The sequence below is a fragment of the Podarcis raffonei genome, chromosome 13 (genome assembly GCF_027172205.1).
Source record: "Podarcis raffonei isolate rPodRaf1 chromosome 13, rPodRaf1.pri, whole genome shotgun sequence".
NCBI classification, from domain to species: domain Eukaryota; kingdom Metazoa; phylum Chordata; class Lepidosauria; order Squamata; family Lacertidae; genus Podarcis; species Podarcis raffonei.
The window spans coordinates 30970560-30992214 of NC_070614.1; the positions used below are offsets into that span (position 1 = coordinate 30970560).

The window sequence follows — 21655 nt, forward strand, 5'->3', positions numbered from 1 at the left end:
AGGAATCCTAATGGTCCTCACTCATCTGACTAGTGGCAGAGGCAGGAGTGTGTTCCCCCTCCATGACCCAAAAGTATGTGTGAAAGAACTTTGTGCCCATCCCTTTCTTTTCTCTGGGTCATGGAACAACATGCAGAAATTTTCCTGAAGCTTGTAATGGGGAAGGAGCTTTTTGAGGACACAAAACTCTGTGTGTGCATCAAACCCTTTCTCTGTGCTCTGTACTTGAACTGCAGAATGACATTGAAATCCTTCAAATCCCAACATAACAATGATCGAGATAGATATAGATCAGACTTCCTCAACCTCAGCCTTCCAGATGTTTTGGCCTACAACTCCCATGATCCCTAGCTAGCAGGACCAGTGGTCAGGGATGATGGGAATTGTAGTCTCAAAACATCTGGAGAGCCGAGGTTGAGGAAGCCTGATATAGATGATTATAGATATAGATTTGTTTCAAATTTAAGTAAATGTTTGTTTTTAAAAAAAGAATAATAACTAAACTTTTGACCATGTTTCAAAAGAAATAGTGCAAAATGTGTGAGTATGTGTTCTAAAAGATATACTGATATATTTTATCAGTTTGTATTTTATATTATTAAGTCACACTGACCCTTTAATTTACACATGAATTCAATATCTCATCATGCTTTCGGTCCATGCTAATATTGATCCTCGCATCAATATCTCTCAGGGTGAAACATCTCAAGTATGATTGCTGAACATCGGGTACAATGAGAGAATTTATATATTAAGATTGCAACTTCATACCCACTTACCAGCCACAGTGAACTGAACTGAAATTAATTTTGAGTAGACTTTTACAGAGTTGCGTGATCAAGGAGGCTAACAATGGGCTGAAATGTTCCTTTCAATATTTTTTTTGCTTGTTTTATAGGTTCCTAAACAAAAATGGAAAACCAAACTGAAAGTTCAGAGTTCATTTTCTTGGGACTTTCCACTAATCCCCAACTGAATATCTTCTTCTTCTTGGTGTTTTCAACCATTTACCTATTAACACTGTCAGGAAATGTCACAATCATTCTGGTGATAAGGAAGGAACCTTCCCTTTATACACCCATGTATTATTTTCTGTCTCACTTGTCCTTCGTTGATATCTGTTATTCAACTGACATTGTCCCTAAGATGTTAATGAACTTGCTAATGAAGCAAAAGACAATTTCCTTCACTGGTTGTCTTACACAAATGTTTTTCAGCCTCCTGTTGAGTGTTACAGAGGTTTTTATTCTTTCAGCAATGGCTTATGATAGATACACTGCTGTGTGCCACCCACTTCACTATATAGCGATCATGAACAAAACATTATGTGCTTACCTGGTGATGGGGGCATGGATAATGGGCTTCCTTTTTGCAATAATAAACACAGTGCCCACATTAAGTTTGAAGTTCTGTGGCATTCACAAAATCAGCCACTTCAGCTGTGAGCTGCCACCTCTTTTGAAAATCTCCTCTTCTGACACCTTCCTCAATAATATGATTCTTCTATCTTCTGTTGTGATTTTTGGGCTTGGTTCCTTCCTGCCAACCTTTGTCTCCTATTTCCAAATCATCTCCACCATCCTGAATATCCGCTCCCCAGAGGGAAGGAGCAAAGCCTTCTCTACCTGCAGTTCCCACTTCATTGTGGTTGGCTTATTGTATATGACAGGAATGTCCCAGTACATGAAACCCAGCAGCATGTCTTCCATGACAATTGATGAGCTGTTCTCTATTCAGTATAGCATTTTGACCCCCATGTTGAACCCAATTATCTATAGCTTGAAAAATAAGGAAGTGAAGAGAGCTCTTGGGAGAATATTTGGGAAAAAGTAAACGTTTTAACACTACAATACTATTCAGTTTGTTTCAGAAGCAAGTCCCATTAGTTAAATGGCGGCTTACTCTCAGACAAGTGAGTATAGGACTGCAGCTGTAGTTTATTAGTATGAACATGACACTAGCTTGATATATTTCATTGTATTTGGGTAAGACAATTATACATTATAGTGAAAGGATGTTTTATGTCATTACAGTTGTAAACCGCAAAATTCAGAGATTAGTTCAATATTCATCAATATGTCATATTCAGATTTACTCCCCACCTCATTCCCATGCCAGCTCTTCTAATAAGCAGCCGTTGTTCTTTATTATGTATGCCAACATGGAGTCCTGCAGATTTTCTTGAACTCCTATGCTTATAACCCCTAGACAACATGGTCTGGGCTGATGAGAGTTGCAGTTCAACAACATACCAAAGTCCACAACTTGGCTACCTTCATTCTATGCCTTTCCTCAACACAGACTCATCAATGCCTGTTTCTCTAAGCCTCTTTTCTCTGACAATGTTGCTTCCATCAATTGACTCTTTTTTCTTCAGCAACACATCCTCTTCAGTCTGTTTTCTACTCAAGCTTGCTAATCCTCCACCATGGTATCTTTCATCTAATTTCATGATGCTTCTTCTCTGGCACTGTGTATTGTTACAAGTTTATGGGTGCAAGACCAATATAATCTCTGGATCAAGCTAGTGCTAGAATTTAATTAAGGCTTCATGCATTAGAACTAAGTGCCAGATACACGCGTAATAAGCTCTGTACTAGATACTTCTGTCCTCTGGAATCAGCATGTGTTAAAATCTAATTAAATTTCCCATGAGGTGATAGCCTGGGCTAATGGGTCATTAAGACAATAAAGGATCAAAGGAACATGGTGTGGAAACAAACATGTTGAAGAAACATTTCAGGGGGTCATATTTCCCAAGGGGAATAAAGAGATGAGTTCAGCCAGTTGTGTATTTTCCAGTTATAAATCTAAAGCTTCAAATCAGGCCAAGTAAATCAATAACAACATACTGAGCAGTAGGATCTACGTTAGGTTCTTTCACTCCCAGTGATGTCTGCTAAGAAATTAGAAGGGCCGCATCACTGTCTTAAGAGTCCTTCACTGATTTCACAAATAAAAGCATTGAGTTTACTTGAATGGGTTTTTAGAATGTCACAGCCAAAGATTAGTGTTTTTACAGACTGCAAGCAATATGTCTGCCTCTCAGGTGAGGATTTAGACATTGAACAAAATTTATGTTTTTCTCTTTGATAAATGCTAAAGTGTTAATTTTCCAAAAAAAATTCAATAAGTTAACACCATATTGCTTGCCCATAGAAAGTCTTGTGAGAAAACTACTACAGCATATAAATGTAGGACCATATTGGGTTTAATGGTCTTCAGTGTTTGGTCCATACAAACTGGTTGTATCTAAATATATGCATTTCCAATGTTTGCTTTAAAAAACCCAGATTTTTAAAAAAACAAAATGCATTTGTATCACAAACACAAAAACCATGCTCCATTTTCTTCTTCTTCCAAAGTGTACATACAGTTAACAACAGCAAGAGAAAAAAGTTCTGAAATCTGTAATGAGAAGGATGCAAAATCATACCTTTTGCCTAAAAGACTATGTAGGCTGGTGCTCTGAGGCAGGGAGTATTCTTAAAAACAGAAATCATTTTATACACTGTTATGAATTTTTTTATGGGGGGCAGGGGTGGGGCAGGCTGTAGTCTTGAGCCCCTGGAGTGGAGTTTTGTGAGCTAGAAAGTGGACACTGGCAGGCTGGGTAGCTGGGAGGCAAAGCTATACCTGATTTCTGTTGGAATCCAAGGCTGTGGCTATGGGAGAATCAAGAACCTCATGGGATGTTAATGCTGTGAGCCCCCCCCCCCATCATAGGCTCAGGTTGTATATAGGTGTAAATAAACCACCGCAGTCTCCACTGTCTCCATTCCAAAGGAAATAAGGACCCTGGGTGAGTGCCTGGAACCCCTAGAATCTCATACGGCTTGGAGATTTGGGTCTTTGTCCGCAATACTATGCATTAAGCACTATTTTGTATATTTACATTATTTTAAACCCATTCAAATGTTCCCAGCATGTGGCTACATACAGCAGTACTAGTCTTACCGCTTTCTCTATGTCTATAACAAAGAATACAGCAAATTACCCACAAAACCACCAGGCAGGGGCATAACATCCCTTTGCAAACTGCCCTTGTAAACTTTAAAGAAACCTGGCCCATCAAGACTTTCCTTACACTGCATGCCCTTGTCCATCACAACCCACTTCTTCATACTCCACATTTGTTCCATTGACCTTCACTCTACTTATAGCATCCCAGTTCCTCCATGTATTCTCACACTCACTCCTTGTCTCATTGCAATGTGTGAGAGTTGCATATAGATGAAATGTTTAGCTATCTGCACTGCTTTAAACACTGTCTTGCTGAGGAACCCTGCCTCCCTGCCTGCAATCAGACATTTTTGGTCACAACCAGCCAACTGTCTTTGCTCAGTAGCAAAACAAAGGAGCACATGTTGCTACTGATGTGCTTGTTGCCAGCCTTCTTCCTTCCCTGAACTTACCTGTCACTCCAAAAGTGCTTAGTTATCACCAGCCTTCGCCAGTGCTTGGATGCCAATGCTTCTAATACTTCCAAAAGGAGGAATCACTGGAGGTGATGCCCTGTCTACTTGTTTGCTTTAAATGACAAAAGGGTGCCATTTGGATGCAATTTCTGCCTGAGTTGCAGTGGTGGAGGATCAGTAAAAACAACAACACAAAAACACACAATGTTGTAAAATACATTTAGTGCATTTTCAATGCAACTCCTATGGAATGTGATGTGTACAGAAAGTTCAGTCTTTAAAAAAAGTTTTTCAGAAGACGTGGATAAAATTTGGATGCAATATCATAGATGTTCTTAAACATGAGAGGGAAATAACTACTGAATTTGTAAGGATACAGTTATACAAGGTAATTAATTGTGCTCACTCAATTGAGGTATGTATACTATTATCATCTACTTAACTATGCCACTAAAAATCCTACTTGTTTGGAGCGCACGCTTCCCACTGATTGCTTTCCGGAGAGCATCTTTGACCTCTTTGTTTCTCAGGCAGTATATAATTGGGTTAAGCATGGGAGTAACCACAGTATAGAACATGGACACAATTTTGTTGAAATTCACTGAATCAATAGAGAAATTTGATGTTGGGCGGACATACATGAACATTAGAGTGCCATAGAAAATGGTCACTACAACTAAATGGGAACCGCAAGTTGAGAAGGCTTTTTGGCGGCCTGTCGATGAAGGGATTTTCAGAACAGCGATGAGGATGAGGATGTACGATATCAGAATGAGGAGGAAGGAGCTAACAATGACGCTTGTGGCCACTATGAAATTGGACAGTTCTGCTTCATGTGGGCTTGTGCAAGAGAGTTTCAGTAAAGGTGGTGCATCACAAAAGAAGTGATTGATCTCATTTGGGCCACAAAATGGCAGCCTGCAAAGCGCAACTAATGGAGGGATGTTAACTATGAAGGCACCAATCCAAGAGCTTACAGCTAGCTTAAGGCAAACTTTGTCATTCATGAGTGTAGGATATCGAAGAGGATTGCATATGGCTAAATAGCGATCAAATGCCATGATAGCCAGAATGAAACATTCTGCAGTACCAAGTGTAATAAGAAAGTAGAGTTGAGTAATGCAGCCTGCATATGTAATGGATTTGTTCTTATCTAGGAATACTTCTAGCATCTTTGGAACAATGTTGGAGGTGTACCATATCTCCAGGAAGGAGAAATTGCTGAGGAAAAAGTACATGGGTGTTTGGAGATGTTGGTCAATACGTACTATGGTGATAATGATGAGGTGTCCACACAAGGTCAAGATGTAGACAACCAACCCCACAAAGAAGAGGAGAAGCTGAAGATTCTTCAGACTTGGGAAGCCCAAGATGATAAAATGGGTTACTGCAGTTTGATTGCCAATCAACATGCTGATGTACTTGTGGATCTATGAAGCAGGAAACAAAAAGATACATATATCAAATAATCATCTGACATAGAATAATGATCATTGTGAAAAAAGTTAGAGAATTTTTGATGCTAAACACACCTGATGTGCATCTAAGCACGTTTCTATGATGTTATCTGAAGAGAAGAGAAAAAGGGAGACAGAGAAAGTGATGCTAACAGTCACTGGGTATAGTTAAAAAAGTGGAAATATATATATAATTGCTGATGCTTTACTGTTTACAAAGTTTTGTTGCCTGCTTCTTCAAGGTGGAATTCACGATGTTGTAAGTACTCTGAAATTTCAGATGGGAGGTGAACCTGAATGGTAACTGCTTCCCAAAAACTTTGCAGTATGTTCAAGATTGAGACAGGATTTGAGCACAAGGTTTTATGTCTCACAGATTTGTTTATTACAGTATCCTAATGTATACTTTCCATTTGGTTCAATGCTTATTATGTTCAGGGTTTTCCGTTTATTTCAATAGGTGTTAGGATATTCTCATGGATTAATTACCCATGCTCATTAAATGACCATTTCTGATTTTTTTCAATTTAGCTCTACTGTTGAAGTTCCCTTTGGAAGTTACAAATTCCACTTAGACGTGATGGCCAATGATTCAGGGACACAACTACAGTAGCAGCATTTTAGGAGCTACTTTATTAATTTGCAACTTACCTTTTTTAAATTTGAAGAAGACTGAAACCTCACTGTTTCCTTTCTTAAGAGCTGAAGTGGAAGGTGCTGCTAAGGAGATGAGACTATGCTGATCATATCTGGAAGGCAGTCAGATAGCTCAGGAGACTCAGAGCAGTTCTTCCTTTATGAATATAGATAATTGGAGATGATGTTTAAGAGAAAGTCATGAAGAACTATCTCCACTAAATGAAAAAAGGACATAGTAAATATAACATTTTTCATCATGCACCTCAATTCTCTCTGGAAGTTTTATTACACAGAGGACCTACTGTGGGACTAGTTAATTAGTAGGCACTGCAATTTGTCCACCTCCCTGCAGACAGACTCCACATGTGCAATATTTTCTGTCTTATGGTGTGATCCTATACATGCATGCTCAGAAGTAAGTCACATTAAGTTCAGTTGGGTTTACACCTATGTAAGTAGATAAAAAGAGCTGGTGGTGAGAAATCACAGAAATAGATCTGCATGAAAACATTAATCAGTACTATGGCACTTTTTCATGTGTTACATCAACTACATAGTTGACCATCCATCTTTGACACAAGGACTTCAATGAATTGAATCAAAGCATTTAAAGGAAGATGCGGGTAGCGCTGTGGGTTAAACCACAGAGCCTAGGACTTGCTGATCAGAAGGTCGGCGGTTCGAATGGAAAGTATTGTTAAAGAGGCAACAAAGTGTTGATCATTTCTGGAAGGCAATCAGATATCTCTGTAGTCTAAGGATAAAAATGTAAAGGTAAAGGTACCCCTGCCCATATGGGCCAGTCGTGTCCGACTCTAGGGTTGTGCGCCCATCTCACTTAAGAGGCCAGGGGCTAGCGCTGTCCGGAGACACTTCCGGGTCACGTGGCCAGCGTGATGAAGCTGCTCTGGCGAGCCGGCACTAGCGCAGCACACGGAAACGCCGTTTACCTTCCCGCTATAAAGCGGTACCTATTTATCTACTTGCACTTAAGAGTGCTTTCGAACTGCTAGGTGGGCAGGAGCTGGGACCGAACGACGGGAGCTCACCCCGCCGCGGGGATTTGAACCGCTGACCATACGATCGGCAAGTCCTAGGTGCTGAGGTTTTACCCACAGCGCCACCTGCGTCCCACCAGTCTAAGGATAGTTCTTGCTTAATGAATATGGATAATTGAAGATGATTTTTCAGAGGATTGTTGCAAAGAATTACTGAATCTCATTCTATGAGGCAAAAAGAGCTATGGTAAATATAACAGGTTTCATTATGTATCTCAATTCTCTGTGGAATTTGCGTTCCACAGAGGCTCTACTCTGGGATTAGTTCATTAGTAGGCTAAACTCTGGGGAAGAGAGAAATATTCTGAAGTTTGTCCACCTTTGTATGTACATGCACCTTATTTGCATAACCTTTCCCACGACATTTAGAAGGGGGGGGGGTTAAAAATGAGTGTATAGGCATACAAATGAGTTTCACTTTTCTTGTATTTTATATCATACACATGATTGTGGCAGTTCATGATGTTCTGCAGTGCATTGTTAATAGGCTATAGCACTTCCTAACATTAAGGAACACATCCTAACACGTAGCTTGAATCAACTCCTATTAAATAGTGGTCTGTCCTCTTCTCATTACTCGCACTCCAACATTCTCATTTAGCTGCTGGGGGGTTTCTCAGATCAATTAAAGATGGTGAAATATTTTCCACCACTTTCATCAGCACAGTTTGCAGAGTCTCACTGATAAGGCTGTCTAACTTTAAGCTCTAGGGTTTGATCCCTTGGAGATCAGGTCCCCATGAGTTTGAATACAGGTATGCTGATGAAATAGGTTCAATGTATAAAGTAGACATGCAAATCTCCCCATGAAAAGATAATATAATTTATCTTTAGGTCTTCTTTTCACATCATCTTGTCCCAACACCTGGCCAGTCCTCATGGCAGTCATGATGGGACCAACTATTTTCAAATGCATGATCTGCATCATTTGTGAGTATAGCCACATTGCAGAATGAAAATGGACAAAACGTTTTAAAATATGTACTTTTCTTTTCTTTTCAGGGTTTTTCTTTAATGAAGTAGTTCAATGTGTATATAATTTATTGATTTTAATTCTACTTACAAAAATGTCACATTGCCAGGATATGTGAGAAAGAAATGCTTTTTTGTTCTTTCTTAAACTTAGTAAATTTTTCAAAGAAAAATTGGAGATTATATATGTAATAGCACATAAACTGTTATGAGGAGGAATGTTGAGAGTTGAGAGGAATGTAGAACTCCAGAAGGATTATATTTGTTATTCTTAATACTGGGAGAAACATTCAGCTGAGAAGTGTGGGGTATGTGTGAAACCACTGGATTATTCTTCAGGCAGAAATCAGGTCAGGTTGGCTTAAATTTATAGGTGAGCTGTCTAAATATTGGCTCACACTTTAAATGCAAACACACACATTTTTTTAGCACCTGCAAAAACCATTATTCTTTAGACGAGCCTGCCCAGGTATTTAGAAAGCTGAGGTAATTTTAATCTGTTTTAGTATTTTAACATTTGTATGTTTTAAAGTGTGGCTGTGTTTCCCCCCCCCCTTGATTTTACTGTTTTATCCTTTATCTTTTCTGGTCTCTGATTGGAAGCATAGGTTCATATCCCACATATGACAAATCCTCATGGTCTGGATGGCTCATCTGGAGTGTGGTGCTCAATTTAGTATGATTTCCTCTTAACCAAGCATTCATAGAGTAACAGCACTAGGCAGCAATTGTGTGCAATTAACAAGTTCCACTGGAATCAATAGAAGAGGTACAGTGATAGCATGCATTACTCTACATGAGCAGTGTAATGCACGCTGTAAGTTTAGTGGCATTTCCAAGTCCCCAAGTCCACTCTCCAAATAATGACCTTATATTATCAATAGATATAAATGCAAAGAAACTCCTTTCCCCCCTTCCACCACTCAAGACTACAACATTTCTTAAGCACACTGGCAATGTTATTTACTTTGACTGCTGTGAAGGTTAGTGATCATAGAATTCTTTTCTTTCTTTCAGTCATAGATTTCTTCGCTTTGACTGATGTCCTGTCCTTGAAAAAATTCATCTGAAGCCTTTTCTAGGTTAAACCTCTTCAACTGATATATCATAAGAAGTACACAGAATGCTTTCACTTTAGGGCAAACAACTGTTCTTTTTTGGTTTCCACAAAAGAACAACCAATCATAATATGGATCTCTCAAACCATACAACAGTGAGTGAATTTCTTATCACAGGATTTCCCAACCTGGAAAAAAGCAGATTTCCAATATTTACGCTAGTACTAATTATGTACACACTAACAGTGATAGGAAACATGGTTATAGTATTCATCACCAGGTATGAAAATTCTCTTAACACCCCCATGTACTTCTTCCTGGGCAATTTTTCCTTGCTGGAGATCTGTTTTACCTCAGTCACAGCCCCAACAATATTGGTTGATCTCATTAGAAAAAAGAATGTTGTATCCTTCAAGAACTGCCTTACCCAAATATATTTTTTCCATGCTCTTGGTGGCATTGAGTGCCTCCTTTTGGCTGCCATGGCATATGATAGATATGTGGCTGTACGTTCTCCTTTAAGATACAACACCATTATGAATAGTGTTGTCTATCATCAGCTTGCTACTTGGTCTTGGGTCACAGGCTTGGTTCTGCCATTGATCCCAACAATTCTCATATCTCAGCTCAACTATTGTGGGAGCAATATAGTGGACCATTTCTTCTGTGACATTTTGCCATTGCTGAGGCTGGTTTGCAACAGGACCCAGCTCAACGAGATGCTGAGTTTCTTCATCTGCTCCTTTCTCCTTGTTGGGTCATTCACAATAACTGTGGCTTCTTATGCCGCCATCTTGATCACTGTTCTGGGCATTCGTTCTTCCGATGGACGGAAAAAGGCCTTCTCCACCTTTGCTTCCCATTTGACAGTGGTTGGTATCTATTATGGAACAATGATGTTCATTTATGTCAGGCCCACCCGAAACCTCTCCTTCAATATGGACCAGTTGGTAGCTGTCTTCTACTGCCTGGTCACTCCACTCTTGAATCCCATCATATATAGCCTCAGGAACAAGGAGGTGAAAGAGGCCCTTAAAAAAGTTCTCTGTAGAAAACAGGAAGGACTGAATTGATAAGTTACTCTTCTGGAAAAAACTGAGCTGAGCTTTAACAGAGGAACATAACAGTGAACAATGTATAAATTTTATAATGCACCACTTATAATGCCTACTTAGATACTGTATGGCCACATTTAGTAGCAATCACCATCATTTAAGCTTATGGTCACTTTTTTGCAAAATCAACTCAGAGCAATTTACAATATCAGAACTACTAACTAAACTTGCAGAGCACTTCCATGTATGTATACTCAGAAGTAAGCTGCATGTGTATCTTTTAATACATGCTCATCTTTTAATGCTTTGTGATATGTACATTTACCAAGAAATGAATCTGTCTGGATTTCTAAGCAATGAAGATTAAGATATCAGCATTCATTATATACATGAACTGCATTGCTTTTAAAAACTCAATAAATTATTGGTGTAGAGACTCTCAGCCAAGGTTATTGAGCAAAAGAAAAGATAAAGATGAATGTAAATCCTTCACTGTAAAGCTATTCACCATGACTTTTAGAAGACATCTGAAGGTAGCCCTGTTTAGGGAAGTTTTCAATGTTTGATGTTTTATCATGTTTTTAATATTCTGTTGGGAGCTGCCAAGAGTGGCTGGGGAGACCTGGCCAGATGGGTGGGGTATAAGTAATATTATTATTATTATTATTATTATTATTATTATTATTATTATTATTATTTTATTATTAACAGGCAAATATTATAAGTTTGAACAGGCAACCACTTTCCAAGTGGTAATTTATTGCAACATGCATATGGCCATTTAAATCCTGCTCAGACATTTGTCTCCACACAATCTTTACACACAGAGACAGCTAGCTTCACTCCACTAACACTCTAACTCTACCCTCAACCACAGGGGCAATCCTATGCACAAGAAGGTGGAGTAAAGCAAGCCAGTATAAAAGTTAAGCTGGTTTAAAGTTACACCAAATTCAGCAGGGTGGTTGCTGCTCTGCGTAAGCCTGGCAGAGGGAAAACAAGCCTTTAAAATTGTGCTTTATGCCAGGTTGCCAAGTCATATAATTGAGCTGAATGGGTTTAGAATCCAGCCTAAGTCCACCCACCCTTTCTTGTCCTGCCTCTTCCACATGCCTCCTAATGCCCCTTTTTGAGACTTACACTAGCCTTGACTCAGACAGCTTCAGCAGAGCCCTGGCTGAGCTGCAAAAAGCCAGTTACACTGGCATAGCATCAGCTGAGCCAGGGTTGGAGATGAAGTGCCTGCTTAGAGATCCACTGCATCCTAAGCTGCTCATCTTGGTGGAACATGCCATTTGATTGCTCCTTTAGTGGCAAAACATGTCATGTCTGAACAGGAACCCTGATCATTCCGGGTTAATGGCACAGGGGTGTTGGGACACAGGAAGCACATATATCCCTGCTCCTCTGTCCATGACTTGGAGGAAGAAACCTGATTGGTACATTGGTAAATGAGACAACCACTTCGTCCTGCCAGGAGATGATAATCATTTTGCCATTCCCAGCTGCATCAATATAGTATAGTATATTAATAAGTATAGTAAATTTCTCTTTCTCACCTTGCAAAACCAGCTTATCAAGTAGCTACATGTACAGTATTTCTAGGTTGTTAACTGGGAAAGGGTGGAATGGATATCCCTGATTCTCGGGAATGTATTAGTACAGTAGAAGGTGTATTACAATATCAGCTTGGCCTGCAATGAAAGGCATCCTGACTTGTGTTTCAAATGGTTAAAAGTGGTGGCAACACTTTTGAAAGTAGTTAGGATTTGCTGTCATTTCTCAAAGCTTGTGTAGTTTGCTTTCATCCACAGACTTACAACATATTTTGCCATAGTTCTAAACCTCCATGGATTCATTAGTGGGGCATTCCCATGAGCTTCCCTTAAACAAGAATATAAATAAAAACATGCTTCTTTGCTACATCACAGTGTGCTGCTTTAAAATAAGAAATAGTACTTCTTTGGTGGCCAGAGAGCGTTTTTGTGTAAGTTGGGTATGCTTGACATCCTCTGAATCTAAGGGAACCATTTGCTCTTTGGAGTATGCAAGAACAAGAACTGAGTGTTTGTGCTTCGTATTAATAGAAAATGAAAGAAGTATGTTGCATAGGGAGGAATGATAGGGATAGTTGTTACATGTTATTTCTAAGAGCACACAAATAGTGTGCCCTCTCATTAAACCTCTTGCTATTTTTTCTTTGTGGAAGTGTCCATGATGTGGTCAGAGGCATCAAAATATAAATTCTTTTGAAACTCCCGAGATCTTCACTTGAGACGGTGCCTGTGGTCTGCATATCACAGAATGCACACTTCCTGCCAGGAAGCCATGCTATGGGCTGGACTGGTCAATATTTTCCTACTCTATTATCATATTTACACAAACAAATTATATGTAATGGGACAAGATTAGATTAGATAGATGATTGATAGATGATAGATGATAGATGATAGATGATAGATGATAGATGATAGATGATAGAGGATAGATGATAGACGATAGACGACAGACGATAGATGATAGATGGATGATAGATATTTTGTCTTCACTGATAATTTCTTGAGCACAACCTTAGATGTACCTTAAAATCCCACTTCAGGCAAATTTTGGTAATTTTTTTAGAACTGAAGTCATTCACAGGTGAATTCTTCAAAATATTCCTCTGGTTAACTTCCATCATTATGACGTTGGGAACCAATATGTTTCAGGCACTTTTGTTCCAAAGGTAACAGAAAGGTGAATAAAAGAGATGGCAATTCTGTATTTTAAATAACTAATACCACAATGCTAAGGATTGACGTAACATGGAAACCTTCACTGCTAAGAGTTCTTTTAGACATTTCATGGATAACTCTAATCTTGGATCCCCAGTCTTGGGAGGGATATTGGCACCATTTGGAAAAGAGTATCTGTGGCCAGGAGACTGCCACCCCTACTCCCATGAGCATCTTTCACCAACTGCTTGCCATATTTCTGATATGCAAACTTCACAAAATGCACCAGCTCTCAACACTATCAACTATAGCCTACGGAACGTAGCAATTGGCAGTTAAGACATTGGTGGGGAATTGAAAGCATTTACTCTTGGAAATTAAGATTGTCCAGAGAAATTGAATTGAATTATGTCCATTTGTCTTAACTGGTGGAGTGAAGACTTAAAGGCTTCCAGAATAGCATGGAGCTTTTCAATGAAATCCAAACATAAAAGATTTTGTGACTCTTTGGGACATTTTAGCCAAGCCATGCTCTACTGTCCTACACCTGATATCACATCTGCAATGTATTTCATGTCAAACCTCTCTTTGTTAATGACTTGCAGTGTTCTTCTTTAATTTGTATCCCTAACATTCTATACTGAAATTGCTCTGAGTAGAGGTATGGAGCGCTATACACAAATCATTCAAATGAACAGAGTTGAGAAAGACAATTTTCAGCTTACAGTAAAAGCACACTTGAATGGAACCAGGTAAGGAAACCTTAATGGCTGCAGATATATTATGAAACATGATATCCCCCCCTTCACGGCTTTTCATTGTTTATTAAAATACCATTTCATTCCTGCATATTTTATTTTATACGTAGCACATAATGATTCTAATTTTTTGTTTCAATTGCAGCTTCCTTTTTATATTGCTAGGTGTTTTTAAAATGGCATTGTGACTTCAAATGCAAAGTGCCTTTTGTACCAGAGTGGTGGGATAAAAAAGCTTTAATAAAACACGAAATAAAGGATATACCTTAATATACACATTTTTACAAGCAATCTCCCCCAACAGAATGCAATTTCTGCATTGTTTTCACTAAAAAAATGCATTCCTAGGTATAAAAGTAAAGGTAAAGGTACCCCTGCCCGTACGGGCCAGTCTTGACAGACTCTAGGGTTGTGCGCCTATCTCACTTAAGAGGCCGGGGGCCAGCGCTGTCCGGAGACACTTCCGGGTCACGTGGCCAGCGTGACAAAGCTGCATCTGGCGAGCCAGTGCAGCACACGGAAACGCCGTTTACCTTCCCGCCAGTAAGCGGTCCCTATTTATCTACTTGCACCTGGGGGTGCTTTCGAACTGCTAGGTTGGCAGGCGCTGGGACCGAACAACGGGAGCGCACCCTGCCGCGGGGATTCGAACCGCCGACCTTTCGATCGGCAAGCCCTAGGCACTGAGGCTTTTACCCACAGCACCACCCGCGTCCCCTAAAATACATATTTGTGTACAGGTTATTTATTGGAGAACTGTATGGCAAAATTCAGAGAAGTTTAAAGAGATTTCAAAGGATAGCAGCATTTTGTTTAAAATATTGCTTCAGGAAGTGTGGGTTATGTAGATTCAAATTAAAATGTGAATGAAATCAAATTTGTATTCCATTCCTGTTTCACAGATCCTTTCAGTAATGTATTAGTTGTCAGAATAGAACTGAAGATACTCAGGATCAAGTCCTTGTTCAGCCATGAAGCTCACTGGGTGACCATGGGACAATCACTGCTCTTTAATCTAAACTCCATCACATATGGTTGTGAGGATAAAGTAAGGAAACATTTATGCTATATTGAGCTGAGGCATAAATAAAGGTGGGGTGATACACACACACACACACACACACACACACACACACACATATACACATGCACTATATTCTATAAGACCAGAAAATGCTTAAATGCCCACAGATTTCACATTCCAGACTGTGTCTTTGCACTTGACTCTAGCTACTGACTCCCCGCCCCCGTATTCTTACTAGAAATGAGTTTTGTCCCCAGACCTGTTGTTGAGATAGGCACCATGATGTGCACCATGACAGTGTGTGGTTGCAACATTCACACCTGAGAACCATAATGTTCACATTTGATTAATGCTTACTCTGTGGTGATGAAAACTCTGCTTTGTTTTGTTTTTTTACCAAAGGTAGCATTGCCAATGGTCAGGTTCTCCATCCCCATTTTTGAGAATAGAGAGGAAGGTTGTGGGAGAGAGGCCTCATAAGAGAACTGTGGGAGTTGAAAGCTTGTCTACCTGCACTAGAAATACTGATGGGAATTTACCTAAAAGGGTAGCTTTAGCAAATGCCTATTCATTGTATTCTAATAGACCAAGCATAATTTCCAGATTCTTCCCTACCAAGCATTAATGAATGAGTTTGACTGTTTCATCTCCATACCAAAAGGGAAAATATATTTCTGCATGTACCACCTTTTGAACTCTCTAGAGGTCTTTTGACCTAAATTTCCCCACAACACTGTTTTATTATAATTCTATCCCTGATGGATTTTATCAGAGGAATGCTCCCAACACTTTCCCTGCGGAATTAGGTTCCCTCAAGCATTGGATGGCATAACATACAGTGAATACGTCAAAATTCCACCTAGATGTGAGCATCGGCTTGTGCCTAGTCACTTCACTTCAAACATCCATATAAAATGTGCAAATATTAGGGTGGGTGGTGGAGCAATGCTCCAGTTTAGCAAAACTAATGCTGCACACCTGGTAGAAAACATGCTGATGTTCTAGCAAATGTGTAGGTCGGAAGCAGGACTTGCTACCACTCTTATGCTTCCTCTGAACATGTGTCTGTTGAACAGTCACACAAAGATAAATTATTTCATAAAAATCATACACATGGTCTGATTATAAAAGGGGGGGACTAAAAGCAGTATACATTAAGAATTTAGAAATGCTAAATATATAAAAAGCCATTGGAAAATTGTATCTTGAATGGCTCTGGAAACATAGGATTTTTGTAAATAATTTGATGTTCCTTGCAACTTTAGAGATAACACCACTTCTTTTTAGTGGATTAAATGCATAGAATTTTGTTGCTTCCATGAATTCATTGGCAGGGTATTCCCAACACTTTTCTTCAATCCTGAGCTGTATTGAGGGTGAGAGCACATCTATGAAAATACCTATGTTTGGAACTCCATTTTTCACTGTTTTGGAGCAAGAAAGAGCAAGCACTCATTCTGCAAAGTAAGTTTTTAAGGGCGTGGGGGGTATGATTGTTAAATCTAAATCAAAGGTCATAAATTCTGATGAAACATGAATACACTTGCCTGTGTTTTAATTCTGGTGTTGAGGTGTGTGCATGTGTATTAAGGATGTTCCCAGCCGACTGGATGCTGTGCTGAGTGGTTGGCCAGGATAAGTAGATGGCCATGCCACCCCAGGGCTGCTATGGATTGCCTTATTTGAAGGGCAGGTGGAAACCCGTGAGTCTCCACAGTGGCTGGAGGGGATTGGGAAACAATCTAAAATGGTGCTGCATGTCTGGGGGAGAGAGGAGGTGCCACGTCAGGCTGCAACCGCCACTCACTGACAAGACAGTAAGCAGCCATTCTGGTGTGTGTGTATTAAGGACGGCAATGTTGACAACTAGATCCAGTTCCTAGGAAACTCCCAACAATGGGATCATATGTATATTTATTTTGATTCATTTAGAATCATAAGCAAGAAAAGTAAAGGTGAGGGAAATAAACAAATGAGGAAAAGAAAAGGAAAGAGACATAATTAATGAATAAAATGCAAATGATTCAAAGCAGACTCGTGGGTGCCACTTGACGTCTCTCTTTTTAAATTATTCTACCTGCAAGGAGGATGACTTGCATTTGGGACATTTGGAAAGCATGAGAGCTGATGAATAATCAAATTTAAATCTACACATTAGTCCAAGAGATGACAATTTTGTTGACTCACACTGGAATTGTCACAGACTATGCCCATTTATTATGTTTTTAAGACAGTTGAGAATGTTGTGATGCTTTGAAAGCCGGAGTAAGAAAAGAGTGCAACATATTAATTGGCATCTACCCACTGTTCTTGATTACTGTTTGGCAAACTGACTCTATCAAATGAGCTTGCAATGTCATTAATACCTTCAGTAAGTTGGATGCAGTAATACAAGGTTACCTAAACAATTTTTAGCAAGCTGCTTGTTTTTAAAAGGGTTCCTTGCACATTATTTCCAATGAAAAAGAAGGTGTAGTCTGCAAAACATCAAACAGGGATAGACCTCTCTCCCCTCTCTGTCTCTCTCAATTCCACTCAGCCCCTGGAGATGTGGTTACACAATCACATTATGCCGTTTCCAGTGACATTAATGGCCTCATTTTGAATATGTGTGGCAGGATCTGTGCTTTCTAACTGCTTAGAGAGATTTTAGTTTTGAAAAAGCTAAAGAAAACAAATAAGAGAATGGATATAAAGTCATTGGACCACCTCATAATTCTGTAAATTCACTAAGAGCCATATAAACACAGAAAGTAAAAATTAACTCATAATCAGATTTGCTTTGAATTACAAAATATTTTCTTACTTAGCAGTTTTCTAGACTGCCTTTCCTTTCACAGGGTTATCTCAGGATAGTTCCTAATTCGGGATTAAAGTTCACATGATTGGATCAGGGCATGCTATATATTTGAGAATTTGAAACCTACTATATTTGACTTCAGAGGGACGCGGGTGGCGCTGTGGGTAAAAGCCTCAGCGCCTAGGGCTTGCCGATCGAAAGGCCGGCGGTTCGAATCCCCACGGCGGGGTGCGCTCCCGCTGCTCGGTCCCACCGCCTGCCAACCTAGCAGTTCGAAAGCACCCCCAGGTGCAAGTAGATAAATAGGGACTGCTTACCAGCGGGAAGGTAAACGGCGTTCCGTGTGCTGCACTGGCTCGCCAGATGCAGCTTGTCACGCTGGCCACGTGACCCGGAAGTCTCTCCGGACAGCGCTGGCCCCCGGCCTCTTGAGTGAGATGGGCGCACAACCCCAGAGTCTGTCAAGACTGGCCCGTACGGGCAGGGGTACCTTTACCTTTACCTTTATATTTGACTTATGAACTGATTAGTTTTGATTTCCAGCAGCACCATTATTCATGATGTGTTTGCACTGACCATGATATCACATCACAAAATTGTGTTGTTTAAATGCAGTGAGTTCCTTCACTTATAAGAATCTTTATCCAACTGCATGTACAATTGGATCAAGTTTACTTCTTTACACTGTTTTAGCAATGCATACAAGTCAACACATTCAACTATGCACTGTAGACCACAAAAACTTATGCAATTATAAATTGGCTAGTATTTAATGAACTGTAAGCCAAACCACTATTTTTGCTTCACCAAAAAATCTACCCAGGAAAGTGCTTTTTCTGCACTTTTTCACAATATGTACAGCTGTACATTATCAACATGTGGAAGATTGGGAGGTGGGAATATATGAGAAAGCTGAAAGTGAAACAAAACTATGCACACGTAGTGCTAGAAAGTAGAAAACTGTAAAATATAAAAGGACCCAAGAGAGAATTCTGAATCCATTCATTTTACTTCAGGTAATATATCCCAAAGTCTGAGAATAAATTAGGAAAATTTGGGAACAATGCCCATTTATGAGTGCTATTGTAGTCACACCTTTTTGGGGTCTTATAGAAAGCCACTGTAAGAACAGAATGATGAACCACATGGCTCTTTTGGCTGATTCAGCAGGCATTTAAAAATTCCTAAGGATTTTGTAAAATCTGTTTTGAATTCAAGCATGTGATAATTTAGACAATTCTTAATCCAAGTTCAAAGGCTTTTGTGTATGAGGTTTATGGGGTAATTACATTCATTAACAAAACAGTTCTGAGAAAGATTGAAAATGAGGGGGTGGGAAACATAATGGTTTGGTCTGCATGCCAGGCTAAGCAAACCATAATTTAGCATCAACATATGAGAAGGGGGGCTTCCAGGAAGAAAATTTAATCTATCTGCCATGAGATTTGAATCCACTCTAATGCCCTAACTTTCTCCAGACTAACTATGGATTTGTAGAATTCCTTTAACCTAAATTATGTTTTTGCCTGGTGTGACATGCAAGCCAGACCAGTATCAATAGTGTAATAACCTGATTTAATTAATAATCTATATCTGCCTTTTCCTCTTCCATACAGGATATCCATTCTATGGAAGAGCTAGCTGAGAACCAGACCAGTCTAAATGAGTTCATCCTGGTAGGGTTTTCATACCTTGCCGAATGGCAAATCTTGCTGTTTTTGTTTTTTCTGCTGATGTACATTGCTGCGTTAGTTGGAAACATGCTCATAATTCTGCTTGTGAAACTCAACCATTCCCTTCAAACTCCCATGTACTTCTTTTTGGTAAACCTATCTTTCTTAGAAATAGGTTACACCACTAGTGTGGTGCCCCAGATGTTGGCACATCTGTTAACAAAGCATAAAAGCATTTCAAAAGCTAGATGTGCAGCTCAGATGTATGCCTTCACCATCCTGGGGCTGACAGAATGTTGCCTCCTGGCAGCTATGGCATATGACCGCTATGTTGCCATATGCCACCCATTGCACTACACAGTAATCATGAATCACCAAGTCTGTACACAGTTGGCAGCCGCAGCGTGGATTATTTGCTTCTTGGTACAAGTTGCTCAAACAGCATGGATCTTCAGCTTACCCTTCTGTGGTTCTAAACACATCCAGCACTTCTTTTGTGATATCCTACCAGTGGTGAAAACGGCATGCACAGATACCTACAAAAATGAGATTGCTGTCATGGCAGTGACCATCACTTTTATCATGAGTCCATTCCTACTGATTATCCTCTCCTACGTCCGTATAATTTCAACCATCCTTAAGCTTCCTTCTGCTGAGCAAAGGCGGAAAGCCTTCTCCACTTGCTCCTCACACCTCACTGTGGTGACATTATTCTTTGGGTCAGGCCTCTTCACCTACTTAATGCCCAAGTCCAGCTACACTTCACGGAGTGACCAAATGAGTGCTCTTATGTACACAGTTGTCACTCCAGTTTTAAATCCCATTATATATACCCTAAGAAATAAAGAAGTGCAGAAAGCATATAAGAAAACAATTGCAAGGGTCTTCTCTCCACAAAACCCAACTAGCTGAATATCTGAGGAATGCAGTACAGAAAAAAGAAAAAAAGTAAACACGAAAGACGTAACAACTGATTAAGGGGATGTAAATATTTCATTCAAATGCAGCTTGTGGTTGCATTATTGCAGGAAGCCAACCAGATCCCAACCCAATGCAACCTGGACTGTCTGTATATCAGTGATCATTAAATCCACATGTGCTTTGATTATTTCTTTTTGTAGACTGCTGTACATGAACCTGCTTTTTACATGTGTCTTACATGATTATTATGAGAGGCACAAATACAAGATGGGTGACACCTGCCTTGAGAGCAGTACATGTGAAAAGGATCTAGGAGTCTTGGTTGACCACAAACTTGACATGAGCCAACAGTGTGACGCGGCAGCTAAAAAAGCCAATGCAATTCTGGGCTGCATCAATAGGAGTATAGCATCTAGATCAAGGGAAGTAATAGTGCCACTGTATTCTGCTCTGGTCAGACCTCACCTGGAGTACTGTGTCCAGTTCTGGGCACCACAGTTCAAGAAGGACACTGACAAACTGGAACGTGTCCAAAGGAGGGCAACCAAAATGGTCAAAGGCCTGGAAACGATGCCTTATGAGGAACGGCTAAGGGAGCTGGGCATGTTTAGCCTGGAGAAGAGGAGGTTAAGGGGTGATATGATAGCCATGTTCAAATATATAAAAGGATGTCACATAGAGGAGGGAGAAAGGTTGTTTTCTGCTGCTCCAGAGAAGCGGACAAGGAGCAATGGATCCAAACTGCAGGAAAGAAGATTCCACCTAAACATTAGGAAGAACTTCCTGACAGTAAGAGCTGTTCGACAGTGGAATTTGCTGCCAAGGAGTGTGGTGGAGTCTCCTTCTTTGGAGGTCTTTAACCATATGTCAGGAGTGCTCTGATGGTGTTTCCTGCTTGGCAGGGGGTTGGACTCGATGGCCCTTGTGGTCTCTTCCAACTCTATGATTCTATGATTCTATGATTAAAGAGCTAAGTTTGAAGCACACTCAGTAACAATGGTTTTTCTGGTTTATTGCTTTCATCCAAATGACATCTTTTCTCAGTAAATATTAGGTATTCATTTACTCACAGACCCAATTTTGACACACACAAAGTGTGTGTATGACC

General features: G+C 39.9%; 4 protein-coding genes across 4 annotated transcripts; 3 read left to right on the plus strand and 1 right to left on the minus strand.

Annotated features, from left to right (window-relative positions):
* Window positions 1–912: 912 nt before the first annotated feature.
* LOC128399611 (olfactory receptor 5V1-like) lies at window positions 913–1833 on the plus strand. The gene has a single exon (XM_053361221.1). The coding sequence runs from the start codon at window positions 913–915 to the stop codon at window positions 1831–1833; it is 921 nt and encodes a 306-aa protein (XP_053217196.1).
* A 442-nt stretch (window positions 1834–2275) lies between these two features.
* Window positions 2276–5830, minus strand: LOC128398667 (olfactory receptor 6-like). The gene is made up of 3 exons (XM_053359918.1): window positions 4882–5830; window positions 3958–3971; window positions 2276–2470 (listed from the first exon to the last, which is right to left on the minus strand). Exons 1-3 carry the CDS (start codon window positions 5828–5830, stop codon window positions 2276–2278), a joined length of 1158 nt encoding a protein of 385 aa, XP_053215893.1.
* Window positions 5831–9859: 4029 nt separating this feature from the next.
* On the plus strand, window positions 9860–10675 carry LOC128398668 (olfactory receptor 1019-like). Its single transcript, XM_053359919.1, has one exon. The coding sequence runs from the start codon at window positions 9860–9862 to the stop codon at window positions 10673–10675; it is 816 nt and encodes a 271-aa protein (XP_053215894.1).
* Window positions 10676–19581: 8906 nt separating this feature from the next.
* On the plus strand, window positions 19582–20538 carry LOC128398669 (olfactory receptor 10A4-like). The gene has a single exon (XM_053359921.1). It carries the CDS (start codon window positions 19582–19584, stop codon window positions 20536–20538), a length of 957 nt encoding a protein of 318 aa, XP_053215896.1.
* Window positions 20539–21655: the final 1117 nt, after the last annotated feature.

What these genes read in the sequence shown, in the direction of transcription:
- LOC128399611 (XM_053361221.1), top strand. Translation starts at nt 913, where the DNA reads ATGGAAAACCAAACTGAAAGTTCAGAGTTCATTTTCTTGGGACTTTCC.
- LOC128398667 (XM_053359918.1), bottom strand. Translation starts at nt 5,830, where the DNA reads ATGTTGATTGGCAATCAAACTGCAGTAACCCATTTTATCATCTTGGGC.
- LOC128398668 (XM_053359919.1), top strand. Translation starts at nt 9,860, where the DNA reads ATGGTTATAGTATTCATCACCAGGTATGAAAATTCTCTTAACACCCCC.
- LOC128398669 (XM_053359921.1), top strand. Translation starts at nt 19,582, where the DNA reads ATGGAAGAGCTAGCTGAGAACCAGACCAGTCTAAATGAGTTCATCCTG.